At 46.0% G+C, this 21,358-nt stretch overlaps 1 protein-coding gene and 1 long non-coding RNA gene across 6 annotated transcripts in view; one reads left to right on the top strand and one right to left on the bottom strand.

The window, feature by feature from the left end:
• The window catches only part of LOC135385619 (kin of IRRE-like protein 1), a 569,797-nt gene extending 550,849 nt beyond the window's left edge, over nt 1–18,948 (top strand). For 4 of the 5 annotated variants that reach the window (XM_064615057.1, XM_064615058.1, XM_064615054.1 and 1 more), the window contains 3 exons: nt 5,726–5,752; nt 7,878–8,052; nt 16,671–18,948. In XM_064615057.1, coding sequence (XP_064471127.1) covers nt 5,726–5,752; nt 7,878–8,052; nt 16,671–16,838 — 370 coding nt within the window. In that variant the 3' untranslated portion in view covers nt 16,839–18,948. The remainder of the gene's footprint in view (nt 1–5,725; nt 5,753–7,877; nt 8,053–16,670) is intronic. The other variant, XM_064615056.1, reaches the window with a different exon arrangement.
• A 981-nt stretch (nt 18,949–19,929) lies between these two features.
• On the bottom strand, nt 19,930–21,097 carry LOC135383766 (uncharacterized). The gene is made up of 3 exons (XR_010420052.1): nt 20,958–21,097; nt 20,422–20,593; nt 19,930–20,208 (listed from the first exon to the last, which is right to left on the bottom strand). It is a non-coding gene; the product is annotated as an uncharacterized LOC135383766 (long non-coding RNA).
• Between the last annotated feature and the right edge of the window lie 261 nt (nt 21,098–21,358).

Raw genomic sequence — 21,358 nt, 5'->3', positions numbered from 1 at the left:
TTTCCATTGAGCTGAATTGCATTTACGTCAGAGAGTCATTTTCGAAACAGAAGTGCCCCCTCCCCACCAACCTTGTCCCATCTTGTACTACCTACAAGACCTACCCTCCTCACATCAGTATGGCCGTACCTAACATCTTATACCAGATAAACTTGAAATATCTTTCTATGATCAACCGACCACAGCTTTTATTTCACACACACGCAGCTTTATGTAAAAAAACAAACAAAAAAAACAGGAAAGTAAACGAAGCGTATCTGGGTTACAAGTTTAATAAAATTAGTGAGGATGCGGACGAACGTAACCCGATCTTTGGTTGCACTTACACGGGCCGCCGAGCAGGCTAGCGATCGGACCGTATTCAAGCTCTTTGTTCCTGAATGGAAATTTACTGTCCCACAATGGCGCAATATCGAAATCTACAGTTTAGTTTTTGTGGCCTCGGTCGGTCGATGCGAACGTCAACAGAAGACAAGTTCCAACTTCCTGGTTGCATCCCTTAAGGTGTCTTGCAGCCGTTTTTATATGTATTATTTTTTTCCTAGATGCCATCACTGCGGTGATCTGGAAGATCCAGAGCACATCTTTCTCCATTGTCTGCACTGCCAACCTTTGAGATCCACACTTTCAGTGCCACTAAATCAGCGGGACTCTCACCTTCTCACTGGGTCAAAATAGTTTGGTCCATGACCAAATACAGCCCACCAACGCTCTGCCCTAAAATCAGTTCTAATGTTTTTGGACACTGTAGGACTTCAGATGTCACTGTGAGGCGACTCAACATTCTATTTCATCACATAACCGCCAGCAATGTGGTAGAGTACCGCTCTGCGCGATAAAACTCTTCAACCATCATCATCACCATTCAAATAACGTTGTTGTTGTTTTTCTTCTATAAACATTTTACAGGGTATTCCCTCAGTAGCCTCCCGGTAGTCTTACAGTGGACTCACAGTACTCTTCCAGGCTTAGATGTGTCGATTCCTTCTCGTTATTCGTTCCTTTTCAGTACACTCAACTGGGCGCGGTAATTTTTGCGTAGGCAACTTCCTGAAGCAACTTGAACGAGCCTGTATTCTGTGCCACATATATTTCTCTGGGCAATATCGCTCGAAAACCGCCGTCCACGCCATCGCGCACACGTTTGAGAGTCTTAGTGCATCGTACGCTATTGCTTTTGCGTACGTAAGGTATATCGTAGTGGTTCTGCGCAATGCGCGAAGCGCTTTTTATTGTTTGCAGAACCACCAACGCTATCCCTTACGTACGCAAAGGCGATAGCGTGCGATGCACTAAAACTCGCTGTCATTGGGCCGAGATGGTGATGGCAATGTGATATACGGAAAACAAATGCGGATGTGAGCAGCGACAAAGTCAGACTGGCTACCCCAGTACGCCTTACACGCCGTGAGCAACCGATTCCTCGGTTCCGGTTTCTGCGACTTTTAGCAAACAGGTACTGTACCAGACAACTCCTGTCATAGAAAATAGGCTCGTTCTTGTTGCTTTATTTGCTTTCATAGTTGCTTTAGCAAAATACCTATGCAAAAATCATCTGTGTATATAGGAGAAGGTGGGGCAAGATTTTTATTTTTCGTGTTTTTCGAAAAAAAAAAAAAACTGGCCATAGGCACATTCTCAGGGGTCTAGAGCTTCTGACCTGTAAATGCAGAACGGACTTCGCCTGTCTAAAATAAGCACAGAACAAGAAATTAAAAAATGCAGATTGTCTCATCTTGCCCCAACCCTCGGGGCAACAACTACTACTACATGAATGACGATGGGATGAGGTGCCTCGGGGCAAGACGAGACATCGCGTGGGGCAAGATGAGACACGCCGTGGTAATGAACTATACAAATTTCTTCTTTGCAATCCAAGCAGACAAAGTAAAGCCCGTGGGTCCCTACAGAACCCCTTTGAGCCCACCGCCCACATGATGTGCAATAAAACCACACAGAACCCGGTACTAGTTTGCTTCGCAGTCCTTTGCAAACAAGGCACCGCTAGTTTGATGTGTCGCTGGTCGTTGGCTTTTGCGTGCGCTTCTGCTTTGGTTGAAATATCCTAGGCAACAGGAAGATTTCCTAGAAAATCCTAGGTAATATGCAAAAAAGAAATCTCTGAGGAACAAGCATAAAGCCATCTAATAGTTAACTTATCAGTTTATAAATTATATTAAATTGATTTAAATTGCATTAAATTTAAATTACATTAAGTTGTCGCGTCTTGCCCCGTGCTTATCATCGGATGCATTTTTCTGTTAAACACCGGATAACCAAGAGTGCCCATATTTTGCATATATCTACATAAATGAATGAAGAAATAGGATGTGGACTTATATTGACAGAATAAACCTGTGTCACGCTGCTGCACAGATGACAAGAAAAAGGACTATAGAAAATCGCGCCTTTTTTGCGGGTCTTTACATTCCAGGCAGAAATAAGCGATTTTTTTTTTTCTGTTCAGCGCAAACACCAATCCGGACAATTATCACGTGCAATAAAGCGCACATGCAGAGCTACCTATGAGTAAAGTTTCAAGCGCATGGAGCAACGCGTCTCTGAGACAGGCGTCGTCGATCAAAAAATGTCGCATCTTGCCCCGTGTCTCATCTTGCCCCACTTTACCCTACTATACATATACAGGGCGTTTCTTATACTTTACGGATTTTTTAAAAGCTAGTAGAGCAGCATAGATGTCATTTTTGCAGTTGAATTACATCATACATTGGCCAGGAGAACATCCTCGCGAATAAATCATGGAACTACACGATGACTAGTTACCTAAAATTCATTAATTTTTGTTTAATTATGCGATTTCGTGCAAAAGCGATATAGCAGAATGGGAGACAATCCTTGTTGAAAGCCACTCCGTTTTTGAGAAATCCTGAAACACGCACGTGCCTTAAAATATCCGTCGCCGAATATTGATATGCAAACGAGCCGAAACCGCAGCGACCGGCAGTGCAGGGAGCGCAGCGCTCATTCCACGTCAGAGGGTCACTTGCGTTGGAGCTATGTCCAAAGATAATTGGTGTAGGTGCTGATCTGCTGGCCAGATCAACTGCTTTCCGGCCCGGATAAGCCTACGTCGGCGAAGGCGATGCGCGTCTGCGGCGCGCTGTTTTGGTTGCGGCTCCTTTGCATAGCGCAATTCCGCTATGTATATTTCACGGCACGCGCTCGTTTCAGGATTTTTAAAAGGTGGAATGGCTTTCAGCGAGTATTGTCTCCCATTCTGCTATCTCGCTTTTGCCAGAAATTTCCTAATTAAAGAGTTAATAAATGCATTTTAGGTAATTAGTCATTGTAGTTGGTCGAACCGCCAATAATACGGGTTCAGTTCGGGTTCGGGTTCCCGTTACTTGGGTTTCGTTCCGGTTCAGTTCCGGTTCGGCCACGCCAAAACTCGAACCGGTTCACAAACCGGTTCGCAGCCCCGAACCGGTTCGCGAACCGGTTCAACGCTTCCATTTTATATCTCCCATAAAACTGCTTTTATCAGGAAATGCGTGGGTAATAGCTTACTGCTGGTTGTCTGCATTGACGTTTTTAGTGGTCAGGTACTCCCTTTAGCAAGAGAAAGGAGAAATGGATGAACGCTTGCAAATAGCGTCCACGCGGTGATCTGGGGTAGCCGGCCATCGTGATGAGGGCTACAATCCCCATTTTTTTCTTTCAATCATCATCATCATCAGCGTCCACGCTGATGAAGTACTGTAGGAAGTACTGCTACTTTCTGTTCCCAAAACCTCTTTTTTGACACGCACAGTGCCAGCAAGATACACTTAAAGGAAGCCTAATAAGATGGAGAGCATTCACGGATGGGCATAAATACATTTTTTTAGTATTTAAATATAAATACAAAATACTTTTTGAAAGGGGTACTTAAATACTTTTCAATGTGAGTGTTCAAATACAAAATATAAATACAGTATTTAAGTACCGTAACTACTACCATAAATACTGTAAGATGGCATCGGGATGGCATAGGAAGATGGCATCTGGAATTACATAAATAATGATGATTATAACAAGAAATCAGCAAGTAACAATAACATTTATTTGTTAGATTATCATGGCGATTTTAATATTAAAAATTTCTCGAAGGCTGCATCTTTTAGGCATCTTCTGTTCGGCCGCCCAATCAGATTCGCAAAGGAGAACAGCATCTCCACAGGGGCCGATGAACAAAGGCTTGCACTAAATTTGACAAGGATGCTTCGTACAACAAGGTAATTGGGTAGTCGCGACCGTTATCCCCAACAGCAGTGAAAAAACTCGTCATCTAGAATGGTTGTCGCGTGCGCATGCTGGCGCAAAGACGGCATAACTGCGCCCGAAACTCGCCCGTCTTCCCGAAAGGTCAAATGCAGGGCAATTTTAGGGAATGAGTCAGTACATTCTGTATATAAGAATATTTTTCTAGTCTGTATTTAAATACATGTATTTATATTTTAAATAGTATTTTAATTACAATGTATTTAAATACTGCCCATCCCAGACAGCATTTTACATAGACGACGGTACCTGCCGGCACACTACATTCGCAGCGTGAATCGATCTAAACCGTACTGAAGCATGTCAAAAATAAGTCTTCCTGCCTTGCTCTGTCCGAGCACACAGCAGTGTACCAGTTTATCCACAACGCAAACGCAATGTGTCACGACACAACTGCACTACCAGTCGGCAGAACTACATTTACTGTTCAAACCACGACCAATCAAACAGGCACCGTTCTGCGTACGCTCCTTCTCCACTTCTCATGTTTCTGACTTGTTTAATTTTTAGTGCTCCAGTGTAAAGGGAAATGTTGGGCGCTTGCTTAATCACATATTCGTCCTATAGAGCTACACAACTAGCCTACTCCATTCCTCCTTCATTCATCCGCGTGGCGCCTCCTCTGTGAAGAGCAGACGCTGCAGCGCGTGCGTGGGGCACTACCCGCGGCGCTCACAAGAACAATTGCGTTTCAACGTGTCAAAAAGGACTCTGAAAGCATACTTACTATACGTCCTCGTTTGACTGCTAGGTGAAAATTTGCGAAATCCATGATTCGTCCCAATGTCCAACGAGGACACCAATGTGCCCTCGTTCGGGGATTGGGAGGCACTTGAATTCTTATGCTGATTTCTTCTATGTCCGAACCGTTTTGTTGCGAACCGGTTACCTCTATTATTTTTTCCGGTTCTGCTCCGGTTCGGGTTCAACAGTGTCATGAAAATTGCGGTTCGGGTTCGGTTCCGGCCAAAATAACGGTTCCGGTACGGTTTTCGGTTCGGGTTCGGTTCGACACCCTGGTTCTAAGCCTGGGAGACAACTATAAACTCTGTATAATGATTTCAAAACGGCTGCAAGACGCCTCTCATATTCTGAAAATAACTTGCAATGCCCTTCGAGCACTACACATAAATGTTTTTAAACACTACATTAGCACAAAACTGATGTGATTCCCTGCGTTGCGCGAAAAAACGTGCATGTGCTAGCGACTTTATCTAGCAGCAACAGGTCCCAGTCTGTAGAAGTATCCCTCTTTTTTTATATCTTAAACATTCATTCATCTATCCATCCATCCATCCATTTGTAAATCACTGGAAACGTTTCAATCGATAATATTCTACTCGTTTCATTTGAGATGATATTGCACACATATCTCGAAAATTTAAAGGATCTTTTTTTAAGACTGTGTAAGGTGTCGACCCATGAGCGAATTCATTTCTTGCAGACCTCAATCACTAACGATGCTGGACAGGTAAGTAACACCCACTTGATGGCGATCACGTTTCGCCTAATTCGACTGCGCGACAGTCCCATTACGCCTAACATCATTCACCCATCCCACCTGTATAATGGCATAAATTGGATTAGGCGAAATGGGACGTAATCATTTCCTAGATTCTGTATTGGCATGAAGCGCGTTGGTCTTGCACGAAACAGCTATGGAAATGTTCTCATTATTTCCTTTGAAGTGTTTCCATTCTTTTCGCGGCCATGGTGATTTGCCGCTGAACTGCTTCGTCCTCATATGCGTTCTCTAATGAGTTTTTTTGGGTAGAAACATTCTGCTGCGCTTGAGATGTCAACACAGTGGGAAGGACCGCAGCCAAATTTCAAACCATCAACGCTTCTTGAACTGTGAACGGAGAGCAATGACAATGAAAAATCGATATAGTGTAAAAACGTTGTATACATGTACAGAAGCAGAAATTCTGCGATCGGCTTACCATGGGATAGAACGTGAAAGTTGAGAAGCTGGAGTCAAAAGCCGTTGCTGGAAGTTAAAGTCGAAGACACCTGATACTCACAACATAGTGGAGCTGAAATAGCGCATAATCTGAATGATTCACGCAAGTATCAACAATATATGACCAGGAAAAGTGTTGCCTTGTTACAACAAAAAATATTTCCGATCAAGCTCGTTGAAAATGATTCGATGTACACATATATCGGATGTGGACCCCTGTATATGCGCATATTAGTATGAAGTGTAAAAGGGAGTGCCTGCAGTTGGATCTGAGGTGTCGCATTATCGTCCTAAACTGCTGCAACCCAATGCGATCTTTCGCAGCCGTTTACTTTCTTCGTCTGGTTTGTCACAGACGACTATCAGCGATTTGTTGACATTTTCTGGGGACGCGACGCTGCGTCTTGTACAAGATGATGTAGAGAGTGTTGGTTTACTTGTAGCATGGTAAATCAACGCGAAGGAGGCACTGTCGAACAGGGATGGCGTTGCACTAGCAACATGTTTATTCGATAACGGCTACACTGGAAAGCATTTGCATGAAGTTTCAGAACCACAGGAACGCGGACGAATGGAAGAGACAACAAACGCCTCCAAAACGGGGAGACTTTAGGGAAAGAGGCGCGTCAGCTGAAAGAGTCCCCGATATACTTTTGTGCTGGCGAAGACGAACATTAAGGCACTGGGAAGTTGGACCTGTATTCTATTTACCACACGTTAAGGGCCATGAATAAACTGCATTGTTTATGCAAAAGACGAAATTATTGCGATGCCTTGCAACCGTCCATTGTGCCTTGGGGTAGTGGGCCTCTCGTCAGGTGGCGAATTTCCCCATTCATCATCATCAGTTTATCTGTTGTTGTCTGTTGTTTGCAACTTGGAGCTCTTTGTGGGTGATTTACTCCCGGAATCATTTTTTAAAACTGGTACGAGCATCTAAAGACGACATTAATAAATTAAGATTCAGCCACTTTTTGGAACAGCGCTTATTGAGGTCTCGAACAATAACGTGAGCCGTGTCACCCTTTCCACTGCCGAATTGGGTTTTGTTGCAAGAGACTTGCCAGTATAGTCGTTCCGCATTTTACGTCCAACATACTTGTTGCTAGTGCAACGCTGTCTGTATCTCCTTCGCTTTACTCTACCACGCCTGTGTTTCGTAGGCCGCAATATTAACAAGAACCATTGGAAGGGCATCGCTCACGCGCAAACACAGATTATGGGCAAGACATCTAGCCATATGGCCGGTGCCGCTAAGGCGCCACATCGACACGGTGTACCTTTTGCAGTGGGTGACCTGGCTCTCACATCCATCGCGCAGAATATTCGAGAGCGCTCCTTTTGTGCTCACATCCTTCATCACGCCGTGACGTATGCACTGATGACACATCACGTGAGCTGTATGAAGGAAGGAAAATGCTCATCGAGCGTGTTCTTTTCTCTCTGCGAGAGTCAGCTACACTTTTTTTCTTGTGAGAGGACGTCTTGAACGAAAAAAAAAAGTTCGTCTGCATGAAAGCTTCTGTTCTCGCTTCCCACTATCTCTGTATGCAGTTGCTAGCATTCGGGTGCTTGCACGCTATGTTACTTTATGGGCGATATGTGGAAACTCATGCGTAATTTCTTTTTGCAGTGATATAGGCAGCGCGACATCGCATGACACAGCTCCTTCAGAGAAGGTGAAAGCTGACGGAGGCAATGGAGCTATTCCACCCGATGCTCTCTATTCTGCGCCAAAAACGAACGGCTCCTCCAACGGGACATCGAAAGGCACTTCCACAGACGGACCTCAGTACGAAAACGTCAAAGTGAGTAATCTTCACGCTGGCAATATGCTAACGTTTTCCTACCGCAGAACATCACAGGCAATCACACGCGCCCCGGAAGGCAGCCTCCTCCGAGCAATCGGTGGTTGGAGACCGCCGTTGCATCGTACTTAGCCTAACTGAAAAGTTTTTGTGCTAGTTTCGTTCACTGTTCTATTAGCGGTGTTAAAATGTTTGGATTCGCTGCCTCTTTTTCTGGATGCGTGGTGAAAATACAGTGTGAAAAACATCGAAGCAGAATGGGGAGGTTGGGAAAGGGATATGCTTGGATGGGTGGAATTTAGGATTCGGGTACGTATGCGCACAAAAAGTAGGTGTATAGTGCACAATCATGGTGCAAAGAGAGCTTTCAATCTCGCGGGTCAGAAAATCCGCGACGCCATCTCACCCACAGTGATAGGCGGGCCTAGTTTTTTCTTCCTTTGTTTTTGCGGTTGTATTTGGCGCCGCGCGTCTCCCGTCTGTCACAGAGCACTCCACCGGTCGCCTTGCTCTTTTGCCGTAGCAGACGATTCCCGGCAGCCAATAAAACCGCTCGATGATCTGACGTCAGAACGCGCCAGCGGGAGCTGGGACAGATCGCCGCCGCTGCGTGTACTCTTGGAAACTAATTTTCTCAGGAAATGCGCACTTGCTTGCAAATAACGTATTGTGCATGACTGTTGCTGAAGCATCATATCACGCGGCAAAAAAGAAAAAAAAGATGTTCGAAATGCCGTTCATGCTGCTTCAGTTTGGAGCCGTCGACTGATTTTGATATTGATGTCGTATTCCGCTTTTATTTGCTTATAGATACCACGCGCGAAATTTACCACACGCGAAAACAGCGTGTTGTGTTTTTCTTTTTTTTTTCATGTATCAGCAACAAACAAAAAGAAACACCATACTCCATCCGGTTTGTGTTTTTCGGGGACGTAAGCGTGAGCTCGGCACTTTTGTGGACGTCAGGAGGGTGTGATTGTGATTCAGGATTATGTTTTGAATGGGTTGTGAAGCCATATGCAACACGTATGTATGGCTCCTTTTCATATGCTGTGGTCCATGAACATTCGGTACGCAAAATCCCACACTCATCATTTTTGTAGTGTTGGGTTTTTAAAACTGCGATATTTTCAAGCCCGTCGGTGGTGGCGCCAACAGCGCTCAGAGGCGTCGGCTGATAAACGGGAAGTGCAAGGTTGCCCGAAAGCTGTTCTCCGGTGGCCGGCTCCCTTTTCGAAACCCTCTACGTCATCATAGAAACGGAAAACTACTTACTTCCTTTCTGCACGATACAACGTCACGAGGACAGAAACGGGCGAGGACGTGAATAGTGGACAACAAGAACAACAACAACAAATAACTTCAACTAACTGATGATGATGTAGTGGGATGTTTCGCCGCTGAGGCCGCTATGAAGAGTTGAGACCGACGAAGGAGCCCGCGATTTTCGGAGAGCAGTAACTTCATAACCTGGTATCGCAGAGGGACAACGCTCGGATGTGGATGTTTAATGCACATACATGAATATTTATAACGTGAATTCTTCAAAAGTTTAAAATGGTTTCACAACCCCTTTAAGGTATGAAAAGCCATAATCAGTAAGCTTCGTCGAAAGGGTGTGACTTGATTGCGTGCCATACGAAAGTCTGGAAGCTAGTCACTGACAAACGGCGTGACTGCAGCGAAATATATACAATTATCTAAAATTCAATTATAAATAATTAGCTCCAAAGTTAATTTAAATAATTCGCGCGGTGATTCTGATGACCACAAGAAAGCGTGTGATTTTTGTTTTACTTCGGTTTCTGTTGGGATTGTCCCTTTAATTATGACCGTTCCGAAAAGTAATCACACGTTCACAACAGTTATTATTATGAGTTTTCTTTCTCGTGCTAACTGACGGCAGAACATGAGTGAATTCTCATTCCTTCTTGGAAAACCCGACGTTTGGTTCAATAATTTACAAGTCAGTAGGCTATTCCCTTCCATTGTGCGTAATTTGTGACTATAGGTCCAGAGAACTTCCGCAAAACGACGTCTGGTTCAATTTCAACATATCAAACGAAACTGATAGCCTTGCTATAAGGCACATTATGCATAGGTTTGCTCGCTGGAAACATGAAACCGCACTGTCTGATTAGAATTTTCCGAAGACATCTAGAAACCCTGGAGTGAAATTAACTATCCGAGCCCTCATTCCGCGGCAAAAAGAAAATGAGCCCTCGCTAAATGGAACTGCGTTAAATTGGATGGCTGAATTAATGAACCTCATCATCCGAATACAGAATATATATTCACTCGGCGCTGTCATTCCGCATTCCTAATTCCAGACTTTCTGTTAGCGCGACATTAAATGATTCCTCTTTTTCGCAGCTTTTGAATTAAATGACAAATGTGGTCGGTGTATGCTCTCTCGAAAGAACGAAATCGTTGCATGCTTTATTGCTGTATGTCAATGGCAATGAGCCTGAGATCCGCTCGTCCTTGTTCAGTTTGTCCATTCCTGTATGTCTGTAGTTTCAATCTTTGCATAATACAGAAACGTGTTCCACGTTTACCCTCTCTTCGTGCCCCTCTCTCTCTATTTCTTTTATTTTCTTCACGCTAACCAATTAGCCAAGGACCGCACAGTTTCCTTTGAAGGACCATTTCACCGCTAATGGAAAGTTGGAAGGCTTTGTAACGGATGTGAATTCAGAGCATGTTCGGTTTGACGCATCTGGTTTCCTGAGCATTTATTTTCGTTTGATGCCCTTTGTGTTTTACAATTATACAATCATACAAGATTGGCTCTCTGGACAACGCAAATTGCAAACTGAAACTATTGAACACATCCTGATTTGTTGTCCATGCGTGCGCTGAAGTGCGAGAGAAGTACGTTGGACAGAGCAGAAATTGTACGCTGGATGATGTTCTACACCCCAGAGGAAATTTTCACTCAACCCAGAGGAGATTTCCGAAACTGGTCTTCATTGCCTGCTTCCTCAACGAAACGGGATTCGCCCAAAGACTGACTCAACGTTTTCTTGCTCACCGGCGTTGTTACTAATCCTAACGGTGACCGATCTACTGATTAACTTTATATGTTCGTCCTTGTTTCTCGTCTCATCTCCAATCATTTTATCCCGGCTAGAGCCGTGATGCCGCTTACATGACTGTGGTCAACAATGGCAAGTAGCCATCGTCTAGTCTACTGTCTCCTACGACCTTTGTTTTTCTCTCGCTCAGGAAAAAATCCCTAAAAGAGATAAGTGACAGTAGAGCCCCTGCTGCTTGGTTCATTGGAAAAAGGGGACATGGTACCAACAACAACTACATGAATGACCATGGGACCAGGTGGTTCACCACAACAATTGTGGTACCATACCTCAGTGCATGTGGGTTAATATACATATGAGTGAGATAACGATGAAAAAGAGGAGGCATACACACTCGCACACACACGCGGGTGCGTCGTAACTGATGAGAATAGTAGTTCATCCGGTCGGCCACCGGAGATGTAATGCTGTGGAGATCACATCTCCGCATTCATGGCAAAAGCTCTGAGGTCAGGGGAGTTCAAGCACGCTAGTAGACGCCAAGAACCACTGGTACCACTTCACGGATTTCTCCTTAATTTTGCGGATTGTCTTTGTTTTAATGGATAAATGCGGCATTGCAAGTCTACTGGCCTAATAGCTAGCATTTGAGTCCGACAAAAATAATAAAAGTATCCTGCAAAGTATAATACGTCGCATTATTAGGTCTTGGAGATCAGCCTATTAGAAAGTAATCACAATGTCCACCAGTCTACTTCAGAAGCAGTGTTATAAACGACTACGAGAAAACCAACAGCCCACATATAACGCTGCAGCTTACATTTTCTTAATATTTTTTTTTTTTTTACTTTTCTTCTTCGTCAGAGAACTGTTTTTGTCTATGTGTGTTTAGCGGGGCGATTGAAGGTAGCGTGTCACACAGCTCAGCGAACAAGACGTAAGGTTACACGCAACGCGTGCCGTGCGTGCCGTTAATCATCTCTGCTGTGAGTGAAAGGAGACACGAAGAAAGATGACTCTTGCTTTTCATTCCAGAGTTAGAAGTTACATCCGTTTTCTGTCACGCTGTGTCAGTTCTTCCGAACCACTGTTGGTTTGGCGCAACATCACAACTTATAAACTCTTGCTGTACTTGGCAGGCAATAGTAACCATACTAACATAAGGAGAGCTGCAAGTATTTCGTCCTGATCCGAGCAATAACATATTTGAGTTATTCTACGTGAACAGCATTCTAGATTTTTTTTGTTAACATCGCATTCAGTGAGTACTTACTTTATCTGGCTACACTCAGCACAGCTTTCACTTCACACGTACGTCCCCTGCTCGTAGTGAAACTAGGGTATGCTTAATATATCGCTGGTTGAGACGCCGTGTAAGAACAAGGACGAGAGCTATAGCGAATGTCACGAAGCTTCAAAAAATATCGTGTTCTAGTCCAATTACTCCGTCTAAACAGCGTATACTACAGTAGGGTAAAGTAAATACTCCGAGTGCTGTGCTTTAAAGATTTACGCCCCTCATGCGTGATCTTTCCATTAAAGCAGGGACGAATCTGCACTTTCACAATCAATCAATCAAATTCTCATTTTCCGCAGTCTTACCTTGGTACCAAACGGTCTCCGAAGTGAGTTTTGTGAGTTGAGTGAGCTTTAGTACAACGTAGGCTGTTGCCTTTGCGTACGTAAGGGACAGCGTGGTGGTTCTGCGCAATGTGCAAAGCGTTGCTTGTGTCTCGCGCGTGCGTAGAACCACCAACGGTATCCCTTACGTACCCAAAGGCGATAGCGTACGTAAGGGATAGCGTTGGTGGTCCTGTGCACGCGCAAAACATAAAGGGAGCTTCGCGCAGTGCGCAGAATCATTACGCTATTAAATACGTACGCAAAGGCGATAGCGTTCGATACACTAAAACTCCCTAATAATGAGCTTTATTGCACCGTACGCTATCGCCTTTGCGCACTAACGGTTAGCGTTGATGGTTCTCTCGCGCGCCCATAAGAGAACGAGAGCTTCTCGCAGTGCGCAGAACCACCAAAATTTCTTTGTCGCGGCTCCAGTTCAGCAGCAGATTGAGAGGTATTTACGATAGCGGTTCCGAAAAGAGAAGGCAAGCACCTGATTCCTTTGAAGTGGCTGACACCACGTTGCTGATCCTTGTTTTGAAGTTCCTTTATCGTACAGTTTTCTTAGAGCGCTTCAGATATGCTAAAATTCCCTAACATGTGCTTCTTTTTGATTACGTGTTGTCGTCACGAAGCAACTCTGACTATGAGCGACGTACAGGCGTGGACAGATGGAAAGAGGACAGAAGGAGAGAGTGGGGGACAGGAGGTTAGTGTGCGTCATTTGCCGACTTCAGGGGGAACTGTTCCCACATTCGTCTGGAAAGTATGTTTTAAAACCCAGGGAAAACCATAGACAGCACAGCCGGTGCTAGGGTTCGAACCCACCACCGTCTAGTCTTCCGCACGACCTTCCCTACCACCAACGCTTTACCCACTTGGAACGGGCCTACCGAGAGGGGGGCAAGGAGGGCCGTGCCCCCCCCCCCTGGAGCTCCAAGGTCGCATGCGAAAATAGTGCGCCCTTTAGTTATAGGTCGTAATTATGATTCTCAGATGTCATAATAGGAGCCTCATCTGAACACCCGCACAGTCCGCAACGTCCGCCTCCAGAAAAGGAGGTGGGGGTGCACGCTTGCACCCCCCCCCCCTTGGAAAAAATCCTGGGAACGCCCATGCCACTCGGCCATGCCGCTAATCGCTCAGTGTCTCCACAGCGAGTCTCACTTCATTTCGCCCACGTCGTCTGGCAACACCGACGCCGCGGGGCTACAGCGTATAGGCGGTGTGCAGCGGACATGGAGGAAGGAAAGAGAGGAGGAGCCCTATTGCTCTGAGAAGTGAAGCAGATATTGGGGGTCACTTCAATGACATCACCGCTCGCTTTCCTCGGTTTCGGTTACATACATCTCTATTGGGGCCCCCAACGCACAGTTTCGGAATACTTGGAGAGGTGTGGTTTTAGCGCGGCGAAGTGGCCCCTAAAGTGGCGTGTGCAAAGCGACCTCATTTTGCTATTCAGGTTACGTGACCCTCAAGTGGCTCCAAAGAAGCTATATCTCATCTCCTATCCTCACGTAACTTGCCCCACGGTTTCTTCTTCTGTCGAAGAGCCGTTGGGGCGCTTCCTTTTCTTCTTTCCTCCATGGCAGCGGAGTATCCGCACAAGTACAGAGTTTGGAGATGTGCCGCCATTGCTGCGGGAGATGCGGACGCGGTGGTTGAAAATGAGGGACGTAAGCGGCGTGCGGCGGATAATGCCAGGAAGCGACTTGCGACAAAGCCTGCTGCCATTGCACTCGGCCAGATGTTCAGAAGTGGGCATCAAAGAGTACAGTGACTTTAACAAGAAGTCAACGCTCGTGCAGGCGACACCGGTGTTTCTGCACGATGCCCATGGTAACCTATTGTTGGGTTTGCCGTTCAGCCGCCTTTCGTCTGCTGCAATGCTATCGCGTTTCGTATTGATCTTGCTCGGTGGAGGGAGGCGAAAGGGAGCCGGTCCTTCATATACGGAGAAGGGCCCCTTGATAACGCGGTCCGCCCATGGGTGGGCCGTGTCTTTGACTGGTACGGCCGATGAAAAGGTCGACGGGGCAGTACCGCTTGCGGTGCTGTTCCGGGAAAGAATTTTATTCTTTCGTGTTTCGTACGCCCTTGGCAGAGCGCCAAAGAGCACAATAAATCTTTCTCTGCCTCCCTATGTTTCCAGCGCTTTCTTGAGCAGAGCGTTCAGCAGTGGGTGTATATTCTTTCACATTATCAGCGAGAACTGCAAAAAACTAAAAAGGGCGTACCCATAATCTCTGTTGAACTCTCATGGCGCAGTGGCGCTCTTGAATATGGACCACCTGATAACTCTAAGGGCAGTGTGGGAAGCACGTATCTCGGCAAGCCCCAGAACGCCAGAGTGCAGTAACAATAATTCATAAGAGCACACTTTTCTAGCAGTGAAAACCATTGATTTTCCCAGCACCCTTCCACACACCCCTAACACCCCCCCCCCCCAAAAAAAAAAAATTTGCCGAACAGCCCCCAGGAATTGCTCACGACCCCCCCCCCCCCCCCAGGCGAGTGTCATCTGGCCCTGTCGAGTATTCAAACCATACCTTAATATTTACGATGCCTACTGCTTTTGAACGCTGTGAGTAAAGCGTAAAAAAAGTAACAGCGGTTTAACGTGCTTACACCGGATCATCGTGCGAGGGCGCGGTGCACTCGCTGGATCACGTTGGTGTGGTAACTGTACTTGTGGACGAGATATACAGGAACGACCCGAGTGTTGGTGTCGAAATATTGGTTTCATCGCTTCGGCTGCTAGTAGAACCAGCTCGCCTCTGTGCAGCTCTCGCGCGAGATGCGCGCGTCTCACAGGAGAAGGGGCGCCGCACGCGCCACCCAAGCGGGGAAGCGTCTGTGAAGATCGCTCCTTGCAGTTAGGCGGTTGCGTTGCATGGTCTGTGTAGCTTGCTGCTATGGAACGTTCACGCGCAGTACCCTCAGGGTCACTAGACAACTGGCTTCGCAAAACTAAGAAAGTACAAGACAAGGAAGCTTTCAGCGCTGCCCCTCAGGTGACTTGCACAAGCATGCAGCATGTGGTCTACAGACAGTACGAGAGTAAAAGAGTAAATCACTACGCTCCTTATCAAAATGGCAAGCGCGATTTCGCGTGCAGTTTGGATCTAGACTATGAAGAGTTCGCGCGATAGAATAGGGGCACATGAAGAGAACTGCTCTGCGTCGTGTGTGCGTGTTTTTTTTTTCCCCGTTTCTCGTGACCTGTCCTCGTTTTCTGTTTTTAATGCCACGCAACATTTTTACCAGAAATGAAGATGCTCGCAACTCTGAACTACCTAGGTGGTATTTTGAGAGCAGCAAAACAATGCTCACCGTAATAAAGCGTTACTGTTTGAAAATTGAATGTCGCTACATTTAGCCAGAAACGCAGTTGTTAATGGGCAAGTCTTCTAAAGCGTATTTGTACCCCCCATTCTACTTCTTCAAATCCCGATTCCCCCAAAACGGAAATCCTAGGAAAACCCGCTTGGTCACATCATACGTGATGTCACAGGATATGGTCACGTGGTTGTGACGTCATGTGAGACCGTCACAAGAAAATCCTGGGAAAATCACTGGTCAAAACTAACGTTGGCGTTGTCATCCTTCGTGCAACTTGAAGGTGTCATGTTGACTCAATTTGTATCCTAGTAAACATTCAGAATGAATGATGCAATGGAGAAAGTTGTCGAGAAGTCGACTTCGTTCAATGGGCGGACTTGAATTCACACCTCTCCGACTATCGGTCAGATATGCTGCCAGTTGCACCATACTGACATCGCTCGCTTACCAACGTTTAGCAGACGCACATACGCAATCACTATTTCCATATTCTCTCTTACATGTGTTTATTCGCTTTCCCGTGCTCGTTTTGTACCTAGCATTCTGCAGGAAAAAACTTCCCTGCGCCACTGTAATTGGAAATGCGTCTATATATGAAGTGTTCACTTCTTTCAGAACGGGCGCCCAGAGCCTCTCCCTCGTACTGCAGACGGTAGTGTCGTGTATGCCAGCCTTGACCTTGCTCCGCCATCTGGTGTCAAGAATGGAGTTCGCCAGCAGCCGGAGCGAACAGAGTATGCTGAACTGCAGTTCCAACCATCTGGTGAACATGCGGAGTTATAGGACTCTGTTCTTCACGAAGTCTTCTTCGAAGTTTATATTACGGCACATCGAATCAAGCGCACAGGAACTGAATGTGCTAAATGAACTGCTCTGCAGTAGCAATTGTCTGGTGCATCATACCGCACAAACATCATACCGTACAAATGGTGGACGGCGGCAGCGACATTGAACTTAGTCGTCTGGAGGTTGAGTGCTGCCATGAAAGATGTGTAGTAGCGTTTATGTATCATATGTTGCTGTCTTTCTGCACCTTGTATGCCTGGAGGCACAGGTATGTTCGTCGTGACCACTAGGGTGCAGCTACAGTTTGATAATGGGCGTGTGGGTACAGTGAGCAGTTAACGATATTTATTATGGTTACTGTTACAGACAGGTACGGACGGAAATGGACGTGCCGCGCCTCTCGGTCTCTGACTTCTCTCCTATACCAATCGTGCCTTACAGCTTAAGCCTACCACTTTTCTCTTTTCCTGTAGCTTAGAGCCACGCTAAGTTATTATTCGGTTGCATGCTGTCCTTACATCGTATGCAGCTACCTGCGCATCGCCACCACACCGTCAACGCCGCCATTTTGCCTGGCAGAACCTGGAAAAGCATGGCACAAGCGTTGTATGAGTAGGGGATTGGGTTTAGCACAGTTTACCATAATTATTAGCCCTCTTACCTGGAAAGTCTTTGGATACACCACTTTAGAGGCTATCCGAACATTGCACGGGCACATCTATTCTCGAAACTGACCTTCGAACGACTACGCGGACAGCCCTGAAACGGGAACTTGAAAGCAAACGAAACGCCTCCATAATGTAAAAGCGTGAGTCTGAGCTCACAGAGGGACGACACACAACACACGCCTGCTGTCTTTCCAGATTTCGTGGCTCAACCGCAGTGCGTTCACCTAACTCCACGCCATAAAGTCCTAATGTGGTGCTACCACCAGGTAAAGCGCTGCTGGAAAGGTTTTGCGAAGGAGCACCCAGACTGCAGAAAAGCGTTCCGGCACCTGCATGGGTTAAAGGGAAGCCCAGGCAACGCAATTCCTTTGTCTACCTTAAGTCGAGTAATATCTGCCAATTCAGATAGCCGTCGTACATTATATATTGTGTTCGTACTGTGTCAGTGTCACGATGTTTCACAGAGCGTATTTGGGTCAATATTTGGAAAACATTTGTCGTCGGCGGATTTAAGCGATTTAGGTACGCACCAAGAGGCCTGAGCTTTAGTCATGTTTTAAGTGAGTGTGTGAATGTATTGATATGAAGCGATTGTATTGGAAGTCCCATCCTGTGTCAGAACATCTCCAAAATGGAATATAATCCAATGGGTTCTACCCTTCCCATTGGGAGCCAGGCTCTCAGTGCACAAGTGTATCAAGTGAAACTTCTTTGTGTACTTAAAAACTCATGTTGGTCAGTCATGCAACGTTTCAACTTCATGGTAAATAATGAACGTAGGTCCTTGCAGATACTTTACTGCCATTGAAAGTTCGAACAACATGAATTTCCTGTCATCAAAAGGGGCATCGAGCTGTTGCCGCTGCTGTGATGACGATTTTGCGTCTGTTGCCTAGAGACCTCCGAAGTGGGAATGCGATGCAGCATGGCTCTGTGAAATGATGCAGTACTCACTTCTGCAACAGAGTTGCGTATACTCGCTTGGGCAACATACGTTATGTAAACCGAAGCTTTATGCAGCCTATACTGATGTTCGCTCACGTGTTTCACCGGTAGGTGGACGCCTGGTAGCTAAACTGCGACGTTCTAGTATGAAGGCATCCACAATGAACATGAGGTGTAGCTTAACTGCCAATGTTTTATAGGCTGCTTTAGCTCAGCATTTCATCACCGTGTTGCACCTATTATTGGAGCTCTGTTTAGTAAACACAACAGTTGTTAGCTTGCACTCTTCAACTTGAATAGCACAAGGAAGTTCTCATCATATGTGCGCGACGGCTTGCATAACGTATAGTGCATATTCGACCTGGCGTCGTTGCACCGCATTGTGAATGTTGCAGTCACGTCTGGAACAGCGGCCCTTCGAAGAGGACTAATATGTCTGCATCGACATGTGTGATGATGATGTACAGCATGGCATTAAAAATACTATGTTTCAATGTGCTTTCTTTCTTAATGGGTGCCTGGAAGGAAACTATACGGCAGACCGAGAGAGCGTGCAGCGCGACATCGCGAGATAACATTCGGGCTTCGAGATATCGTCTTGAGCCTGTTGAATGGTGACAGGACGACTCCAACGCCTTTGCTGACGCATCGTCCACGGGGGTGACAAGCGCCACTGTTTTTTTCCAAATCGGGTAGCGAAATGCCTTTTGTCGTTCCCCATCGTCTTGTCCCACCTCTTACGACGATTGCAATGCATGACTTCAAGTGATGTCACTCCTTTTGTTCACAACAACCAGATCAAACAAAAACAAGTTTATTTTGAGATGATGAATGGACAGTTTCATCCCCGGTTCATAATATTGCTAAGCAACACAGTTTAAAAAAACACACAGTCCACTTAACGACGTTGTTATCAAGTGCTTACGATTGTCTATCTAAGTTTTTTCTGTGTCGAGCAGGCATAGTCACCAATATCCACGAAGCGTGCTCGTAGCAGCAGCTTCCCTCCACCTGTCCAGCCTGCATCTACTGGTAAAATCAAATACGGCGATAAATCTTCGTGGACTGTAACACTACACCTACACTCTTAGAAATGGATCTTCTATCGTGTCTTCTACAGACACCCGAAAAACGGTAATTTTGGGGTTTCTACGTAGAGACCACGCGAAAGCGCGGGGAATGACGTCGCATCACGTGGTTTCCCTCGTAGAAGCCACAAAAGTGGCGTCTGTTTTATGCTTCACAGTTTCCTCCTTTCCCGGTCGTTTCCCCCTCCCCGCGTCCTACTGCCTGTCCCCCGTTTCCCCCTCTCCCCCGTCGCAGGCTTGAAGACAACAGAATTTGTTTCAAAGGGGATTGAAGACTTTATTTCTGCAAAGTTGCGAAATTGTGACAGTGATACGGTGAATATTGACTAGACTTGCAAACTATGCAGAATACCCTGTTCACAGAGAAATGACTCAGAGAAAATAAACATGAATAAGAACCACACATACACAAAATATCACAGATTGCACAAAACGGCGCGGCTCGACACCGCTGCTGCGAAACTATTTGCAAGCTGGAAACTCGCTACAAAACAATTTTCGCTGGGATGCAGACCTGTTTGTTGCTCAGGGCATATGATCACCATATTTCAGCGGCTCTACATCTCTTTGTGGGGGCTGTTGATATGGCAGTTGTCACCCGTTGTGCAGCGTTTCCTCCATGCTTCCCATCCTGGCCTCGAATCGGAATTCTGCTTCAAGGCGTAACTGTGACAGAGTAAACGACGACAACGAAGCATTACAAATTGGATAGGAACAACATTAAGTGTAATAAAAGTCACTATTGACAACAGTGAAAGGGTACGAACTATAGCTTATACTAAAACGATGATAGGTGAGGCAGCGAGGAGAGAAAAAAAGGTACATTGGTACCACAGCAGTACCAAGTATGTAGAAGGAGAGATCAAAGAGATATCTTACTGAATGCGGTCATGGTCGACAGGTGCATTGGACGCATGTTCCGGGTAACACTTGTGCCGTGTACCGGCTAATATCTGTCAGTCTTCGGTGAATCGCACGCACATTTCCTCCAGGCGGCACGTTGAACACCAGTGAAGTCTTCGTTGGTGACGTCCGTACCCACTGCGGCCAGCTGAGACAGAGAATGGTTACTCAAACCACGGTCGAAACGAGCCCCCGAAAGACAGACATCCTGCGTCATACACAAACGTTAGCGCTCGTGAAGTCCACGTTTAGAGGCAATTCTAACAGAGCTACAAACCGGATACAGCTGATAACACATTAGCGTCTCTCGAATACCTTCACTATACTCAACTTCTCAAGCATCACCACATAATTTTCGTTGACGGCCTGTCACAACCGCCATGACACTTCCATTCAAACCTGCACCTTCCAAATGATCGTTAGGAGTGTGGGGAAGTAACAGGTAGCCACTACGGTAGTAGTGCTGCTAGCATAGTTATCGCAATAAAATTCATTAAACGGAGGTGTCTTACCTGTAAAAGAATCCCAGAATCAGCAAAGCGAGGAAACGCTGGCGGCAAGGCATCGAAGAAGAGGTGTGAGCAGTGCCGCGCCACCAGCATGTCTGGCCCCGTCGCATAGTTCACGTGACTCCTCGACGCCGGTCAGGTGATCACTCCGAGCGCATAGAAACCACGGCAAAAATCTAGACAACACGAAATAGACTTCACGACTTCCGATTCCTGGTCACGTGATAAACGTGTCTTCTACACGGCGTACGCGCCAAAAAAAGCAAGAAATTTTTTTATGGTATTTTCTTTTCTTCCGGGTCACGTGGGCATCTGTCGTCTAAAACTTCGGCCTTGAGCGTGAATCTAGAAGACACGGCAGCTCTTGACGGCACGATAGAAGGCCTATTTCTAAGAGTGTACCA

The sequence above is a fragment of the Ornithodoros turicata genome, chromosome 2, assembly GCF_037126465.1.
Source record: "Ornithodoros turicata isolate Travis chromosome 2, ASM3712646v1, whole genome shotgun sequence".
Classification (NCBI taxonomy): Eukaryota; Metazoa; Arthropoda; class Arachnida; order Ixodida; family Argasidae; genus Ornithodoros; species Ornithodoros turicata.
This window is presented reverse-complemented; position numbering and strand designations above follow the sequence as displayed.